This window comes from Oryctolagus cuniculus, chromosome 5, assembly GCF_051225735.1.
Source record: "Oryctolagus cuniculus isolate XC-2025 breed Fujian yellow rabbit chromosome 5, ASM5122573v1, whole genome shotgun sequence".
NCBI classification, from domain to species: Eukaryota; Metazoa; Chordata; class Mammalia; order Lagomorpha; family Leporidae; genus Oryctolagus; species Oryctolagus cuniculus.
The window spans coordinates 61,758,728-61,777,209 of record NC_142871.1 but is presented as its reverse complement, the minus strand read 5'-3'; the positions used below and the strand labels follow the sequence as shown (position 1 = coordinate 61,777,209).

The following is an 18,482-nucleotide window of genomic DNA, read 5'->3' as shown; positions in this document are numbered from 1 at the left end:
TCAGGATAATTAAGGCATTTGTCTTTCTCATGAAAATCAAGGATTATTTCTGCCAGAAATTCAGAATTTACTTGGGGTGAACGCCATGATTCAATTTCATACTTTAATTAGACCTTTTAATTAAAAGTTAATAGTTTGCTTTTTAAGAAATAAATAGACCCATGCTTTTTCAGAAAAGTTGAATTTACAGTTAAAAAAATCTTATATTTTTGGCTTTGATATATGAATTTTTGAGCTATAAATAAGCCTCTGGGTTGTAATCCGTCTAATGGGCCCCCTGTACTGCACACACAAAGATCAGACATCAAGAGATAGCTAATATGTCTCAGGGGACTGGACATTATTAAGAAGGCAAATTCTCCAAAGCTCGTGAGCCGTCACAGTCAGTCCTGACCTGGAGTAGCAATCGTGTTGCCTAAGAGAACAGGGAAGGCGAACCAGCCACTCAACTCAAGTCAACCTGTGAATGACTTTCTTGGTTCTAAAACACTGAAACCGTAACTGGAAAGATCAGCAAGACCATGGCCTATGGCTGTGAACATTTTATAGAGAGCCCCCAGAGAAGGACCCGGTCTTTACACTTGATCTCAGCCAAAAGGCCAAGAAGCGACGGGACCTGGTCTTTAAGAGACGCAGTAGCTGAAAATGAGATGCCTTCATCAGCAATGAAATGCTGTCCTACAGACAGGACCTCTCTCTCTCTCTCTCTCTCTCTCACCCCCAAGCCTTGCTGCTGTCCCGTCTCTGTGAGGATCTGTAAGTCAGCCCTTCAGAGAACCTGCCTGCCAGTTCTTACAGTCTGCTCAGAGCCAGCTTGCGGGAAGCAGCCTGAGTGCTCCCGGGTCAGCTCTGCTCCTGGCCCAGCGGCGTGGGTGGGGGCACGTGGTGCGTGGGAGGCGGTGGATCTGGCTCCTGTGTCAGCTGCAGGTGCTGAGCCGCATCGGAAGCACTTGCTGCTAAACGCAGCTCCTCTGTTTGCTCCTGATGGGCGTGAAGGTGTTCCAGGGTTTCCTTGGACAGTGTGATGACGTGCACCGGCTCCGTCTGCGAGGGCGCCATCTGGCTTTCAATCATGTTGAGGCCCTGGATGTGTCCTGTCTGCTCCGGCTGGGCTGAAAGAATCAGATTCTGCAGCTGCTCCGGCTGCTGTGTGAGCAGGGTCAGGTTGGCGGCCTGGTCTGCGGTCATGTTCTGGGAAGTCTCTGCAGTGACGATGCTGATTCCTTGGTTGGGCCCTGGCATGAAATTGATGTTGTGCACGGAATCGGTTACGAGCAGCTGGATCTCCTGCTCCCCCGAGGTAGAGAGTTGATACGGCTGGAGCTGAAGGATATTCCGGACCTCTTCTGCGTTGCCGCTGCTGGGAGCGCTGCCGGCATCGGACGCCTGTTTCTCTTTGCTGTGGATTTTCAAGTGGGCCTTCAGGTTGTCCAAGCGCGCAAACTGCAAGTTACACTCAGGGCAGGAGAAGGGCTTCTTGCCGGTGTGGAGAATGCAGTGTCGCCTCTTGGCGCTGGAGTCAGAGAAGGATTTGCCACAGATGCCGCAGGAGTAGGGCTTCTCTCCTCTATGGGAAAAGACACGCTATATTTTAAAAGCCGGAAGACCTGTTCGCGGCTTCCTGATTATTCAGGGAGACGCAATCAAGGCTAAGAGGAAAAGGAACTAGACCGTGAGTCACCAGTCACAGGTTCTCCTACTAACCTAAGGATGTGGGGCAGGTCACCAGAACGCCAAGGCTTCAGTTTCTAATCTTAAAAGGGTGGGGCCGGTGCTCGAGGCAGGGCGGCAGGTGGGGCTGGGCCAGATGCGATGAGCAGCTTATGATTTCACCACATGCACTTCAGATCAGAAAGTAAACATACACGACACTGAGTGTGCAAAGCCAACTCTGAGGCTCGAATGCCACGTACGTATATGCGATTAATATCAATATTTCAAAATTTGAGCAGTGCTTGATTATTTAGGATGTAGGTGGAAGAACTCCTAAATCCAACCTGGCAGTAACTCTGGTGAACAAGAACACCTGGCAAATGTCGAATTTGATAGTTATTTTTGATTGAAGACTTAAGCTTGGGACAGGCCCTACCACCCTCCCCTCCGCCGTCAAAATCCAAAATGTGAAATTAATAATGGGAACTTTTACTGGCCAGACTCAGTATCGCTAATTTTGCCTGGGTCCGAAGCTTCATGACTGAAAAGATAAAACACGGCAATAAACTACTGGGGAAATTCTACCACAGCACACGTCTGGGGAAGGGACCCTGCGGGTGCCCATGTCTCCCCCCACCCCCGTGCCAGCGTGGTGTGGGGCCTTGGCGAGGGAACGCCTGCACGTTACCGGTGGATTCGGATGTGCGTCTGCAGAGAACTCTTGGCTGTGAAAGATTTGCCACAGATCTCACAAGTAAATGGCTTCTCACCTAGGCAAAAAAAAAAAAAAAGGGAAAGGGATCAGAAACATCCACACAGCATAAAAGCAAAATCCAGAAACTCCCCCTGCCACTTCACAAGGTAAAAAACCATGGCCATGCCCTCCTTGGCTAAGTACCTGCCCTGCACCTGCGCACTGCGTATGAAGCGCAAGGTAAAAATGTGCAAACTGAGACAAGGGGGTTGGTTTGATGGGAACAGGCACACGGTGTGTCTACTCCTGTGTCTGCTACTCTTCGCCCTTGGGCCGCCCGCACTGCTGGTGAGCTGGCCCGCTGGACCCTTAGGAGGGTGCCTGTGCACCAGGGGACTTGCTTCTCCCTCACATTCCTACCTGCCTTCCAAACACGTTCAGATTCCTCCTCTCACTTCCTCCATTGCCACCCACAACCCTCGCCTAGCCAGGGTGGTCTCCTGCCCTTGGTCTTGCTCCGGGGCCACCCACTATCCACACGGCAAGCACAGTGAGCCTGGCAGCGGGGTCCAACCATGCTGCTTCTGCTGCAAACGCTCTGGTGGCTGGGGCTGCCTGCAGCCCTATCAGAGTATCTGGGACTGCGGCCCACCTATACTGCTTTGGACCCAGCTTTCTGCTACTGGGCCTGGGAGGCGGCAGGTGCTTGGGTCCCTGTCACCCATATGTGAGACACAGGTGGAGTTCCTGGCTCCTAGCTTCTGCCTGGCTCAGCCTTGGCTGTTGTAGGCATTTGGGGAATGAACAAGTAGATGGAAGATATGTGTGTGTGTCTCTCTGTTGCTCTGCCTTTAAAATTAATAAACACATTAGAAAAAAAAAAAAAAAGAAGAAGAAGGAAAGCCAAAGGCCTTTGGTTTTCAGAGATTCCTTGGCAGGGACCCTAGCCCAGCACTCCTCACACCAGGCCTCCCTGACCTCATCCCAGGGTGCTCCCAGAGCGGCTCACTTGCCTCGTCTCCTCCAGCTGCCTGCTCACCTCCTCCCAGGAGCCCCACAAGCCCTCCTTAGCTCGCTTCCTGCTTTCCATGTCCACCATGCTACGGGCAGCATGTCATCGGCTGTCCCCCCTTCTTCTGGAAGATCATCTACTCCTAGCACCTGGCCTGGTGTGCCGTTCCAGAACCCCCTGCAGAATGAACAGATTTTGCAGGGTGTGGCTGCTCCGTACCGCACTATGCTTCATTCATGCCAACTGGTGCTTATTCAGGGTTAGCCTGCACATGGCAGTGTGCATGTGGAGTGACGGACTGTTAGTGCCCTCCAGAACCGAAACTAAGAGATCCTAAAGACAGACCAGAAGCAAGTAGCAAAATCCCCGCTAACTAGAGGCGAGAAGAGGCACTGTGCCTGGGACATGGCGGCTGGTTGGGCTCTGCAGCTTCCCGCAGCTGGAGGACCCCTGCGATACCGACACTGCCTCCGTACATCTTTGACTTTTTCGACTGCAAAGGTTAAGGCGGAGGCCATTGCCAGTACCTGTCTCTGAGGCTCTCTCCCTCAGAGCGGGGGCTACTCTACCTTCAATTCAGAGTCCTCTGGGGGAAACTCACATGACAACACCAATTTTGCAGCTGGTGATATGGCATAGCGGGTAAAGCCACCGCCTGCAGTGCTGGCATCCCACATGGGTGCTGGTTTGAGTCCTGGCTGCTCCACTTCCCATCCAGCTCTCTGCTATGGCCTGGGAAGGCAGTAGAAGATGGCCCAAGTCCTTGGGCCCCTGCACCCACATGGGAAACCCAGAGGAAGCTCCTGGCTCCTGGCTTCAGATCGGTGCAGCTCCAGTTGTTGCTGCCAATTAGGGAGTGAATCAGCGGATGGAAGACCTCTCTCACTCTCTCTCTGCCTCTTCTCTCTCTGTGTAACTCTGATTTTCAAATAAATAAATCTTTTTTAAAAAACACACACACACTAATTTGGCCAGGCAGAAGCCCGGAACCAGGAACTCCAGCCTGGTCCCCATCATAGACGGCAGGGGCTTTCCCAGGTGCCTTAGTAGGAAGTGGAGTAGCCAGGACTCGAACTGGTGCTCCAATACCGGATGCCAGCCTCGCAAGCAGTGGCCGCCCCTTGAAGGTTTTCTCAGGACACGTCTCCATTCTCCCCGGGAGAGCGTGCTGCAGCCGCAGCTCTTGCAGGAGTGAGCAGGGCAGGAAGAAGACACATCCTCCTGGCCAGGGTGACTCTGGGGCAGGTCTTCCGAGACGCTGGTTTCTGATTGGTTCTGGGAACAAGACGGCTCCACTGCCTGGTGGCCCACTCTTCCCGAAGCTGGCTCAGTCCCAAGACACAGAGAGGCCACAAAACACAGAGCCACAAAATAGACAAGGCGCAGGGGACAGGATCATGGCCTCCAAAAGAAGGTGGGGCCGCAGCACTGAGACAGTGCCTGCAGTAGTGAGCAACATAGCGGGTGCCGAGGGAACAAGCAGGGCGTGGCAACAACAACCAGGGGGTGTAGACAGGACCGGGCTGGGGGCGGGGTAGGAGCAGGATCAGGCAGGTCGGACAGAAGCCTCGACCAGGGCCCAGGATAAGCGGTGCGGCTGAAAAGCCGGAGCTGGGGACGGCCACATGGTATGGACCAGGAGTGCGGAGGAGTCACGGTGAAGGGATGGATGAGCCGTGAGGTGAGGCCACGCTGGGGGCAGCCGGGAACTGTGGGCAGACATGGGGAGGCCCTGGAGGGTGTTGGGAAAGTACGCCTGGGAGTGACAGCGACGGCAGTCCACGCCCACGTGCTGGGGCCTGGACCAGGAGGCAGGGAGGCAGATGCACAGGCTGGAAGGTGAATGGCAGAGGCTGAGTAGCAATGGGAGCAGAAGAAAGTTTTCTTTTCTTCTCTTTTTCTTTCTTTCTTTCTTTTTCTTTTTTTTTTTTTTTTTTAGGATTTATTTACTTACTTGACAGGTACAAGCTCCTGGCTCCAGAAGGAAGTTTTACAAGAGGTTTACACAATGGCGACTAAAGCACAGGGCAGAAGTCAGGGTGTGGCCGGCAGGGCTCCACCCAGGGATGTCCACAGAAGGGCTGGGGCAACTCCCGGCTGCTTCTGACACAGCCTCGCCCGCCCCACCCCTGCTCCAGGACCTCACGGCTGGGCCGCCCCTCCGCCCTCCACTCAAACCTAAAATAACTGGGCAATGGCAGTGCCCGCCGGCCCCTGCGCCAGCCGGGCACGACACAGTGGCGCCTCCAGTTCTCTCCATGTTCACGTTTAACCTGCTACTTTCTCCCTCCCAAGTGTCCTGCTTCCTGTTTACACGACAACTTTGCTTTTCTTTACAAATCATCCGTGTTCAGTGTAAAACAATCAAAAGACGGAAAAGTACAAAGAAAGTTCCACTTTCTCTCTTGAGGTGAGCAGTTAACATTTCACAAGCGTGCAAGAATAGTTGTATGCACACCACGTCAGCCAGTGTCAGTTAAAGCCACACACCATAAAAAGGCCGAGTCATGTCCCGCTGGACACACTGCCCAAAATTTACCTATGGGGCAAGAGTTATGTGCAGCAGGTTAAGCCACGACTGGAGGTGCTGGCATCTCGTATCACAGTGCCTCGGATCTAGTCCCACTTCTGCTTCTGTTTCTGATCCACCCTCCTCTAATGCACCTGGGAAGGCAGTGGATGATGGCCCAAGCACTTGGGTCTCTGCCACCTAAGTGGGAGTCCCAGATGGAGTGCCGGGCTCTTAGCTCTGGCATGGCCCAGGCCCAGCTCCTGCAGGCATTTGGGGAGTGAACAAGCACATGAAAGATCTCTCTCTCTCTCTCTCTCTCTCACCCTGGCAAATAAATAAGTGAATGTCTAAAAAAATTTTTTTTAACTTAACTTGTCTCTTACCAAAGAACACTTAGGTCGTTTTGAAGCTTCTGACATTACAAACAATCCTGCCTACGATGCATATCATTCTGCAACAATCTGATAAACATCGCCAAAGTTTCTTTCCAGGAAGTTCCCAATTATATTCCCGCACCAGCACAGAGAGAGGCCCACTTCCGCACAGGCTCTCCAACCTGAAAGGCGAGAAAGCACACGTTCCTTCCTCCTCGATGACTAGCAGGGTTCCTGTGGATTCTTTCCTGTCTCTCCACCCTTCCTACACGGTCTTCTGTGCCGAGCCCTTCCTGTCCAGCGCTTTCCTTGTGGGGTACTTGCTATTCCTTATTCGGGATATTAACACTTTGCCATTTATGCTCCGGTGAGAATACATTCATGCATACTTTGGGCTCTGTTCATGGCTCCTGGCTCGTAACTTCCTCTCCAACTCAGGCCACAGAAAGGAGAATTTCTTTTCCCCAAGGCAGGTCATTCTCTGACCAACCCTGTTTGACAGTGGATGCTGAGACCCCGGTTCAGTAGGGGTCCTGTCCCATACTGAGAGGAAGGAAGCTCACTGACAGGCTGGAAGGTCTACTAGCTTCTGGACAGCTGACCAAGTGGAGGCTCCTGGAAGGGGGGCAGCGCCCAGAGAGAGCATGGCAGCTCTGCACCCCTGCACCTCAGGCCACACGTCTCCTCATCTAACATCCTCTAGAACAAACTGGTGAACCCAAGAAAGGTGTTTCCCTGAGTTCTACAAGCTGCTCGAGCAAATGAACAGAACCCGAGGAGGGGGACACGGGAACCCCAGTTTCTAGCAAGTCAGTCCGAAGCACGGGGTATGAGTGCAAGAGCCCACTGCTATCTACCACCACCCAAGGGGCAGAGACGCCGGAGGGGAGGGTCTGCACTGCGGGGTCAGAGGTCACTCACCAGGCTTCTCTGTGGCCTGGGCTAAGTCCCTCGATTCGCCCCAGCTCACCAAGCCATCTTCTGCTCACTAGCCTGGTTTTCGGGTACATTGCTATCAGGAAGGAAGTACTGCAGGCAACAGAAAGGGGTGAGCCCTTCGTTAAGTGAACGCCTCTGCTGCTTTATCAGCATTCCGAACGCTTGGCATGGCCCGGTGCCTGCAAGCCTGAGCAGCTCCAGGCTCAGGGACAAGATCTGCGCCCCAGAGCCTGAGCCGTGGTGACCTCACTTGCACTGTCCCGCCTGCCTGATGCTTTGCCTGCACTTCCGGCACTGGGGACCCAATGACCCAGAAGAGTCTGCAGGTGCAGAGCCCCAAGGGGAGTGCCAGCCTCGGTTCTGCAGCTGAGCACGGCCTTGCTGGCGCAGCTGGTGCTGCCAGTGCTGGCCTCTCAGTGCCCACAGCAGGGCTGTGGCGGTGCCTTCCCACACCGACACTGAGTAGGCTCTGCGCGAGGGGTGGGGACACATGGCCTCGCGTCCCTTCCTGCGCACTGCCTGCCCAGATTTCGGCTTGGCTTGCTTTCTCCTCTTCTCCATTATGGCAATGACTTCACCCGGCCCTTTTTTTTCTTTTCTTTCTTTTTTCTTTTCTTTTCTTTTCTTTTTTTTTTTTTTTTTGATAGGCAGAGTGGACAGTGAGAGAGAGAGACAGAGAGAAAGGTCTTCCTTTGCCGTTGGTTCACCCTCCAATGGCCGCCGTGGCCGGCGCGCTGTGGCCGGCGCACCACACTGATCCAATAGCAGGAGCCAGGTACTTATCCTGGTCTCCCATGGGGTGCAGGGCCCAAGCACTTGGGCCATCCTCCACTGCACTCCCTGGCCACAGCAGAGAGCTGGCCTGGAAGAGGGGCAACCGGGACAGAATCCGGCGCCCTGACCACCCGGCCCTTTTTTACCCAAGCACACACAGTCAGCCTGGGGAGGAAAGAGCCATTCTCTCCCCTGTCACTCCCACTGCAGGACCCATGTTGCTCCTAAGGACCAGAGCGGGACGGAGCCAAGGCAGGCGAGCGTCTCCTCTCAGGCATCCCAGCTCTGCTCCATCCCGATCCCGTGGCCAGGGCTCCACCACAGCCTCACGTGCAGGCCCGTGGGTCTGTGTGGAAGCTGCCAGCTCTGCCTACATGCTCCCCCTGAACTCCAGACTCTGTGTCCTACTGCCTGCTCCACGCTCGCACCTGGATGTGAAAGGGATGCAGCCGAGACCCCGCAAGCCGAAACTCACCGTGACTTGCTCCTCTCAGTCTTGCCCAGTCTGTCCTCCTCCTGGTTGCCTTAGCCACCACACATCCAGTTAGGAGCAAACCATGTGAACTCTTCCTCAGAATCTACTGGCTCACTTGCCACCACTTACACAGCTATGCCGCCCTCACTACCAGGCCAGGCCCACCCACACAGTGGCTGCAGTGACCCCAGGCCAAGTTCTAGGTTACGTCACGTCATGCCATCCCTGTGGCTACACCCGCCTCACCAGGAGGCAAGCCCATCCTCACCATGCCCTCTAAGTGCTCAAGTCTGAACACACAGTACAAGCACTGAGGGGCACTTTTAGAAGTGCCAGTTCCGGGGCTGGCTTTGTGGCACTGTGGGTTAAGCCAATGCCTAAAATGCCAGCTTCCCATATGAGTGCTGGTTAAAGTCCTGGCTGCTCCACTTCAGATCTGTTTCTGCTAATGGCCTGGGAAAGCAGTGGAAGATGGACGAGTATTTGGACCCCTGCCACCCATGTGGGAGACCCAGATGAAACTCTAGGCTCTTGGCTTCGGCCTGGCTCAGCCCTGGTTACTGTGGCCATTGAGAGTGAACCAGCAGATGGAAGGTCTCTCTCTGTTACTCTGCCTTTCAACTAAATACATAAATCATTTTTTAAAATGATTTTTTTAAAAAAAGACTTATGTATTTAGTTGAAAGGCAGAGTTACAGAGAGGCAGATGCAAAGAGAGAGAGAGAGAGAGGTCTCCCATCCACTCGTTCACTCTCCAGATGGCCGTAACAGCCAGAGCTGTGCTGATCTGAAGCCAGGAGCCAGGAGCTTCTTCCAGACCCCCCAAGCAGGTGCAGGGGCCCAAGGACTTGGGCCATCTTCCACTGCTTTCCCAGGCCACAGCAGAGAGTTGGATTGGAAGTAGAGCAGCCAGGTCTCAAACCGGCACCTATCTGGGATGCTGGCACTGCAGGCGGCTTTACCTGCTATGCCATAGCACTGACCTCTAAATACATTAAATCTTTAAAAACAAAACAAACAAATAATTCCAAGGCTCTATACCAAAAGAATTCAGTCAGAGCCTCCGGGTGGGACTGGGATGTTTTCATAAACCCACTCAGATTGACAGCTTCCGGACTACTGGGATGCTTGGTCCCTGTTGTCCACCCACTCCCGGGTCCTTGCCCTGCCTCGGCCATCCTGCCTCTCGGCACCTCTCGATGCCCGTAATGGCTGGCTTGCTCCTCTCCGCATCCTGAGTGTTTTCAGCTCCTGCCAGGAGCCACTTCGTCTGCGAAGCCCTCCCAGATCAGACCCCTGTAAGAAGGCTGTGCCCTTCCCACGTCCTGGCCTGAGCCTGTGCTTTATTTCTTGGCAGGTGCCACCACCTAGCACGCACGTGCTTGCCTGCTCTGCCATTCTGATCGCACGCTGGCTTCTCCCCAGCGGGGCTCTGCCCCTCCCACTCGCCGCGGTGCCCTCTGGGCCTGAGAGAGGGCCAGGTCCTTAGACACTGCTCTGGAAACAGGGCTAAGTGGCTGTGCCCCATTCCACAGGCCCTGTTAACCACAGTGTCTGCGGAAAGACTGTGGAGGGACCTTCGTCACGGAATGCACCCCCGGGAGACGCTCTACTGCCTGGAGGAGGAAACAGCTGCACGGGTTGAGTGACCCTCACCCAAAATGCTGGAGACCGGAAGTGTTTCAGATTCTGGAATGCTCCTAACCACACGATGGGGTATCTTGGGGACGTGCTCCCCGTCTAAAGATGACATTCATTTGTTTCATGCTCACCATACACACAGAGCTTTACACCATATTTTTAGCGCACCTGTATTTGACTTCAGCCCATAAGATGAGGCATGGCATTTTCTACCGGGTACCATGTGAGTGCCCAGAAAGCTGCAAATTTCATAGCATTTCAGCTTTTGGATGAGGGACGCTCAACCCATACACGTAAAAACAATCTTTGAAGTACCATAAACTCACGTGAGACGTAATTTGAATTGACAACTGAACATAATCATTAAATAGCCAACCTACAATGGGAGATTTCTCCTAGAAAATCTAACAGGCCTATTTTCAAACCACGCTACTTACCAGAAGATTCTAACAGGCCCCCACGTTCACGTCTCTGCTCGTCAATGAAAAGAAAACAAAAACTCTGAGCTGCCCTAAGCAACCTGCCCTCTCTTCACCCCCGCGGCTCAAGCGCCAGGCTGAAGCTGGAGGTGCTGGTTCTGGGGAGAGAGGAGACAATGTCCCTCGTGTCCAGGCTCTCCTGCCCGTGTGCCGGTTTTTCTTCTTTCCTAAAAAGAAGTCGCTGGAGAGGGACGTGCAGGGCCCCAGCAGCCTGCGGCATGAAGTAGGTTTTCCCATATAAACAGTGCTCGGTCAAGGATCTCGCTTTGCTAAGCTACAAAGAGAGGTGACTTCTGCCCCACAGAACAATGCTGCCAGCTGCTGCCCTGTGCTTTCAAAGGTGCTCCTTATCAAACTCCCACCCGCTTCACAAGGAACACTCCGAGACACGGGCGGGCCTGGTGCAGGCGGGGAGTGCTCCCCACTCCCCTGAGGACGTCAGTGTGCTGGGGAGGAGGGCGGCCAGGGCGGGGGTCCTACCTGTGTGGGTTCGCAGGTGTTTCTTTAGCTGAGACACATCCATGAATTTGCGGTGGCAGTGGTTGCATTCCGGCAATGAGTGGCCTTGGCATGACAATAAAAAAAAAAAAAAGTGTCAGCACACCTGCGCGCTCCCTGTATTCCTCCAGCGATTTGTGCTAGAGCACTTCCCTGAGAGAATCCCTGGGAATATGGCACTTTGACCGCGAGAGCTTTGTTCATTCACAGGGTGGCAGTAACCATTCTCCTATGCATCTTAGCGCTCGGCTTTCCCAACAGAGCCGGGGCCCTTCTAATCCTGCCAAATGTCATCTTCTCTCCTTGAAGCACTGCTCCGAGTGTGGCCAAGGGTCTCTGTGCGTGGCATCGCAACAGTGGCATAAGAATTAAATACAGATGACACAGCAGAGTAACACGAAAACCTCTCATTTAGATTGCCTTTTTAAGACCCTTCCCATGGGGCCGGTGCTGTGGTGTAGCGCCTAAAGCCGCTGCCTGCTGTGCCGGCATCCCTATGGGCGCCGGTTCAAGTCCTGGCTGCTCCACTTCTGATCCAGCTCTCTGCTATGGCTTGGGAAAGCAGCAGAAGATGGCCCAAGTGCTTGGGCCCTGCATCTGTGTGGGAGACCCAGAAGAAGCTCCTGGCTCCTGGTTCTGGATTGGCCCAGCTCCGGCTGTTGCGGTCAATTGGGGAGTGAACCAGTGGATGGAAGATCCCTCTCTGTCTCTCTCTCTGCCTCTCCTTCTCTCTCTGTGTAACTTTGACTTTCAAATAAATATATAAATCTTTAAAAAAAAAAAAAAAAGACCCACCCCTAAACACTGCCCTGTCTCCTGCAATCCGCACCCAGGGTTTTAGAAACAAACTGTACCTGCGCTCCCTCCCCACCGACCCCAGGCTTCCCCCAGGCCTCGGTACCTGTGTGAACTCGGTAATGGCTCTTTAGCTGTCGCTTCTGGCTGAAGTATTTTCCACACTGATCACAGGTGAAAGACTTCTGTCCTGCCGGGTGAAAAACAGAACACTCAAACACACACCCCCGACCATTAAGGAGCTAGAACGCTAACAACGGTGAACACCCCACGGGCCCAGACCCGCGTGATTTGTCTGTGGGGCCTGAAGCCCCGAGTCCCCCACAGAAGCATATGTGTGCAGAGGTTTGTAAGGCAGCGGGAGGGGCTGGGCACCGGGATAGAACTGGAGAATTGACCCTCCCTGCCCCCACCCAAGCCAATGGCATTCAGAGTAAAACAGCTCTAAACTCTGGCGCTTAAATCAAGTGTGTTTGCACACCGAACTCCAGGCAGGCAGCTCGTAAGCTCTCGCTCAAGGCTTAGTGCTGTGCCAAACTCCCAATCACCTTCTGACAGGTGCACGGCCCTGTCATCCGATGACATCACGTGGGAAACGGCACCAGGCCGGGAAAGCATCGCTGAGATCCCGGTCACGCGTCTCTACCGGGACGTCCCACCCTGGGAACGGGCACGTGCTGGCGGCGGGCCCTGAGGCGCGAGCCCGGCTACCTGAGTGCAGGCTCATGTGCTCCAGCAGCGAGTGCTTGGTGGTCAGAGCCTTGCTGCACACGGTGCAGGTGTACGGCCGCTCGCCCGTGTGCATCCTCGTGTGCACCTGCAGCGAGTGCTTCTGCGCAAAGCCTTTTCCACACTCGTTACACTTGAAAGGTCGCTCACCTGGAACGAGAGCCATGGAAGCCTGGGATGAGCCAAGATCCACACAGCCTTCTGCTCCCTCCCAAAGTGAAAGGACAATCAAGGCATTTGTCTAAAAAGACACTCATTGCAAGGGCCAGAGAAGAGGATGGGATCAGCAATAAAGCTTGGGGAGCTGGAGCGGACGAAGCCGGATCCTGCAGTGAGAGCTACTGAGATGTGGCCTGGGATCTTTGCCAACAGGGGTGAGGGAGGCTGCACGCCTGCTGGAAGCGGAGGGAGACCCCCGGGCCCCGGCTCCCACCACACGTGCCCAGGACACAGGCCCCTCTCTCCCCAGCTGATGGTGACTGCTCCCTGAAGATGCGAAGTTAGGGGTCTCTGGGTTAGGGGCCGCCACACGCAGCCAAGCGGGACTCCGTCAGAGAGAGGACGTTCACGGGTGGTGTAAGGAGACCTCCTCTCCTGCTCACACCCGCAACCAAGCTTCCCCCGGGCTGGAAGGTAAAAGGCCTGAGCTAAGAGAACCCAAGGTGCAGAGAGCTAGGCACCAGCAAGGCAGGGGTGTCCAGCCACGACCCTCTCAGTCCCCGCCCCCTCCCAGCCTCTCTTCATGCACACCTGCAGAGTTGCCAGTAGCTTTCTTCATAACCCCCTCTGACATTTGATGAAGCAGGCTATTTTACAAAATCCCCAAGCATTCAAGGAAGGCCCTTAGCAGCGGAGACAGATACGGGGGCAAAGAAAATCAAGGAGTGAAGCGGCTTCCAGAAAAGATTGCCCAGGGAAAAGAAAGCATTAGACACCAGCAACAAACAAAGTCACTGTCATATGTAACAATCTCGCAACAGATATTACACCCTGAGCCTAACAAACAGGACGCTAAGAGAAAAACATTTTGAACATTTTGAGAACAGAAAGAGCTGCTAGAAGTATAAAAAGAGTAGAAACAAAAAACCTGCAGGGGCTGAAAGGGCAAAAGAAGCCTCATGGAAAAGGCAGAGGAGGGGTCCAGAAGGTGCCGCGTCCACACAGAGCTCTGGAGGGAGGAGAGGCGAGGGGGTCACTAAGAGATGACTGAAGATAACGTTAGGAGCTGGACCCGCCACTTGCAGTGCTAGCATCCTTATGGGCGCCGGTTCAAGTCCCAGCTGCTCCACTTCCCATCCAGCTGTCTGCTATGGCTTGGGAAAGCAGTAGAAGATGGCCCAAGTGCTTGGGCCCCTGCACCCATGTGGGAGACCTGGAAGCAGCTTCTGGCTCCTGGCTTTGGCCTGGCACAGCCCCGGCTGTTGTGGCCACCTGGGGAGTGAACGAGCAGGTAGATGATTTCTCTCTCTCTGTGTGTCTCTTCCTCTCTAATTCTGCCTTTCAAACAAATAAATTACATCTTAAAAAAAAAAAAAAAAAAAAAGAAACAGCAGCAGGTCCCCAACGAGCAGGATGACAGCCACCGCACAGGGTGCTGCAGGGTCCTGGAAGACTTAAGCACCAGCTCTGATCTGAAGCTTACAACTAGGCTGAGGGATATGTAAGTGCTGCCCACGGCCTAGCCCAAAGCCAAGTGAGTCGAGCATCTTAGAGACGCCAAGGGGAGGACTTTCCAGTCGGCACCACGTGGATCTAAACGGCAGCCACCCGCCACACGTGGAGGCTGACACTCAACCGACACCAAACGGACACATCCAGTTTCTCAGTCACCTGCAATTTAAATGCTCAAAATCCACGACAGGCTAGCGGCCCTCACCCTGAACAGCACAGACAGCACAGACAGCACGTCTGGGCTCAAGGGAGCAAAAGGGAGTGAGTTTAGCCTTCCCGGCCAGCTGGCCCAACAAGAAAGCCACCCACATGGACCCAGGAGAAGATGAGCAAAGCTTGAGAATCAGAAAACAGAGCCCAGCAGGGACTCGAACCCAGAACTCCACCTGAGAGGGCTTCTGCCTTCAGGGCCCTGGGGTCCAAACCCTGGCTGTCACCTGGGCACACGGCCCCGGGCATGTTACTCCAGAGCTGGGGGCCTCAGATCCCTCCCCGCCGCAGTGGGCAGGATCTTATTACAAGGCCCGCGCACGGAGGCTGCACAGGGCACGGAAGCTGTCACGGTGATGGCTGCAGCAGGCCGCGAGCGCGCGATTACCCGTGTGACTCCGCTGGTGGATCGCTAAGAAGTGATTGTACTTGAAGACTTTGCCGCAGTCTTTGCATCGGGCCTCGGGGCCGCGGGCGCGCTTTTTCCTCCCGCAGATCCTCTTGGCAGCGCCCTGGTCCTCATCGTCCCCCCCCACGAGTTTGTAATCTTTCAGCTTCACGGATCTGCGAATCCTGCGCTTGCTGTAGCGACTCTGGCTGTCCTGCCCCTCCTGGCTCTTGGGATCACAGTTCTCATCCTTCCTGGCTGGTGTTTCCTCCACGCTGCCCGGCTCACAGGCAGGTGCCGACCCTTCCTTTCCTTTCGCTGGAGCCTGCTCGCCCAGGACACCACCGGGGGCTCCCTCTGTGACCACAGAGTTTTGTCCATCCTGAGCCGGGCTGTGCAGTCTCAGCTGTATCTCCTCGTCTGCAGCCGAGGCTGCCGTCCCCTCGGGCACGCTGTTGACTTTTCTTGGTCTTCCCCGCTTCCGTTTTGGAGGCTCATTCTTCTTGTTAGAAATAACCACCACTGGGGCACCGGCAGTGGCCAGAGGCGTGGGCTTCGGGGACCTGGGGTCGTTCTGGAAGTCCGTGTAAGCCTTGACCAGGTCGGAGACTTTTAAGAACTGCGCAGTCGCCAGGATCTGTTCCGTGCTCTTCTCGCTGGCGTGCAGACAGCCGGTGTAGATGAACTCCAGCAGGATGCCGAAGGTGTCCGCCACCATGCCTTCCAGCATGTAAATGGACTGGCCGATCTCCCCTTCTTCTGCAAACATCATGGAGAAATACTCGCTGCTGGCGGCCAGCAAGGCCTTGTGGGCTCGGAAGTGCACGTTCTCCACGATCAAGGTGATGTCACAGAGGAAGCCCTTCTTCCTCTGATCCTCGAAACTGGCCAGGACAGTGTCGCTGTGCGTGTCCGAGTGGACCACCAGCTGCCGGGGAGGCGCTGGGGCTGCGGCGGCCATGTTCTTTGGAGGCCACGAAGGTTTCGATCTGAAAAGAGAAAACAATGTCCCTGGAGTAGGAGGCCTTGGTAAGGGGGAGACTCCCAGCTCACATGAACCCACTGTTCTCTGGATTTTACTGTTACTTTTTTTTTTTTTTAATATTTATTTTATCTGAAAGGCACAGAGAGGCAGAGAAGTCTTCCATTCACTGGTTCACTACCCAAACGCTGCAACAGCCAGGAGCTTCTTCCAGATCCCCCCACGCAGGTGCAGGGGCCCAAGGACTTGGGCCATCTTCCACTGCTTTGCCAGGCCACAGCAGAGAGCTGATCAGAAGTGGAGCAGCTGGGGCTTGAACCGGCGCCCATATGGGATGCCAGCCCTGCAGGCGGCGGCTTACCCGCTACGCCACCTTAGAAGCACTTCACTCTGAGCTCACACCCCGGCTGCATCTGGCTCGAGGGGCTGCCCATGCCCACGGACCCCTTCAGGGTCTGTTTTCTCCTCTGCAAACTAAACGAAAGGGCTGGATATCCGAAGCCTTTCACAGCACTAACTTTTCTATGGTTACACAAATCCTGCAATGGGGACCTCAATGCCTCACTCCCAAGCAAGACCAGTCGCGTCGTCTGGGGGTGGGAGGTGGGGTCACACACGAGAAAGGCGGGGAAAACGGACGTGTGCAAGCTGCAATAAGATAAGAATCAAGGAAGCCGCACGGGGCCTCGCATTAAAGGGAGACGTGCAAGGGCCCGGCTGGCGCCAGACCGCGCAAGGAGCGGGACCCCTGGAGCTCCAATCCCCCGGGGCCCGCTGAGCGGGAAGCCGCAGAGCGGTGAGGTCCTCGGCATCCGTATCTCGGCCGCGCGGGCCCGCCAGGGAGCGGACGGCTCGGGAGAGGGCGACGCGGCCGCGGGTCTGCAGCCCACGGATGGCGAGCGCGCGGCGGACCTACCTCTCCCGGCCGCCCGGCGGGGCCCGGGTCGCAGATCGTCCACCGGGCGGGCGCCCCTGCGCTGGGCTCCCCTTGCCCCTCCGCCGGCCCAGCCCGCCGCGGGGGCTCCCGCGCTGCTCCGGCCTCAGCTCCGGCCCCCGAGCCGGTGCCGCCGCAGCCGCAGCCAACCCGGAAGCGCGGCGCCGGGACCACAGCCAGTGCGCGGACGCAGCACCACGTGGCCCGCCAGGCGCCTCCACCCGCGCGGCGGGGCGGGGCAGGGGGCGGGGCAGAGGCGGGGCCTGGCAGGAGGGCCCGCCCCGGAGAGCCCAGACAGGTGTGGATTGGGGCTGGGATTGGGAATGGCGTTGTCACCGTGCTTGGGAAGTTACTATATTATACCGTTAGCTCCGCACATGCCTGAATCCTGTCTTTCCGGACGCCAAATCCGAATGTGTGGTGAGCGGATGAAATCACTTTACCCCCGTCATCATCATCATCATCACCACCACATCTGCCTCCGTTTCCTTCGCACCTCCAATGCCTCTGTCCAAGGGACCGAGGAGAGCGTTCTAGGCTCTGAGACATCCTGGCCAAGTTACGTATCTTCAGGACTTTGTTGACCTTACCTGGAAAATGAGGATGCCAATGGTGCCAACTTTGGAGCATTGCTGTGGTGTGAACAGGAGTGAGTGAGGAGCTTAGTATGTACCTGGCTTAATTCATGTCTGTATGATCAGAATTGTATTATTCAGACTTTCCCGTTGCTTCAATAGACTCTTAAGGGTTTCTGCAGTCCAGCGGCTGTGCTGTTCCCTCCAGGACACAAGGGAGCGGGAGAGTTTTCCAATTACAAGTAAGGTCCAGAGACTACCGGCCGGCCCTCTTAGGAGCCATTGCTTCTTTACCCCTGCGTAAATTCTAAGCTTCCCAGTGTGGCCTACAGCCCCACCCAAATCCCCTACTCTCCCTAACTTCCACCTATCTCTTTCAGCACCCCCCCCCCATGCTCCACCAACACATAATTGCTTGGGATTTATTTTCCCTCGCTTCCAGATCCACGTGCTGTGTATGATTTTGAACTGGCTCTTAATTTTTACTACTTTTTTTTTTTTAAAATAAATGCTAGCAAATCACATATCCTCCTCCTTTCTGGGGTTCCCCTTTATCCTGAATTGTCTCTAAATAAATCCCCAGAGTTTGTGAGGTCCCAGGGGGTGTGGGGGCATCCCCGGCATGGCAGGGAGGGGTGGGCCCTGGGACGTTGGTGCGCTGGTGAAGATGACCCTACACCCGCCCAAGCCAGGCCCAGGCTTTGCTCACTGGAGCGCAAACTCTAGGGGAGCTTTCATTCAGGATCCTTACAGCTTTTCTTGACACTTTCTGTTGTCATCGTAAGGCCAGCTGCTCTACCGCCCACAGATCTGCTTAACTTTAGCAGTGCAAGGTTTGGGGTGTCATTTATTCATCTAACAGATATACATGGAGCGTCTGCTAAGGTGCCTGGGGATACAGCATCTGGCACTCTACTTACATTCTAGCCTACCTTCTGCTACGGGAGACAAAATACAGGCAGCTGGGGGCGGAGCTGCATTGCAGCAGGTGAAGCAGCCACCGGCAATGTGGTCGTCCCTATGTGCACCGGTTCAAGTCCCAGCTGCTCCGCTTCTGATCCAGCTCCCCGCTAATGCGCCTGGGAAAGCAGCAGAAGATGGCCCAAGTATTTGGGTCTTTGCCACCCCTGTGGGAGACCTGGATGGA

The 18,482-nt window shown here is 55.1% G+C and overlaps 1 protein-coding gene across 2 annotated transcripts; it reads right to left on the bottom strand.

Moving 5' to 3' along the window:
• Positions 1 to 89: 89 nt before the first annotated feature.
• Positions 90 to 16,901, bottom strand: ZBTB24 (zinc finger and BTB domain containing 24). Of its 2 annotated transcripts, XM_008263359.5 has the most exons (8): positions 16,743 to 16,901; positions 14,845 to 15,833; positions 12,558 to 12,725; positions 11,953 to 12,036; positions 11,034 to 11,117; positions 2,342 to 2,423; positions 1,705 to 1,841; positions 90 to 1,567 (listed from the first exon to the last, which is right to left on the bottom strand). In XM_008263359.5, the coding sequence occupies exons 2-7, from the start codon at positions 15,803 to 15,805 to the stop codon at positions 1,742 to 1,744; spliced, it is 1,479 nt and encodes a 492-aa protein (XP_008261581.3). In that variant the 5' UTR covers positions 15,806 to 15,833; positions 16,743 to 16,901; the 3' UTR covers positions 90 to 1,567; positions 1,705 to 1,741. The 2 variants fall into 2 exon arrangements, with proteins under 2 accessions (XP_008261581.3, XP_002714942.3); XM_002714896.6 differs by lacking the exon at positions 1,705 to 1,841.
• Between the last annotated feature and the right edge of the window lie 1,581 nt (positions 16,902 to 18,482).

Coding starts and splice junctions, on each gene's coding strand:
- ZBTB24 (XM_002714896.6), bottom strand. CDS start 15,805: ATGGCCGCCGCAGCCCCAGCGCCTCCCCGGCAGCTGGTGGTCCACTCG. Junction 12,037..12,557: donor GCACATGAGCCTGCACTCAG/GTAGCCGGGCTC, acceptor TTCACCCGGCAG/GACAGAAGTCTTTCACCTGT. Junction 2,424..11,033: donor ACACCTGCGAACCCACACAG/GTAGGACCCCCG, acceptor TTTTTTGCCTAG/GTGAGAAGCCATTTACTTGT.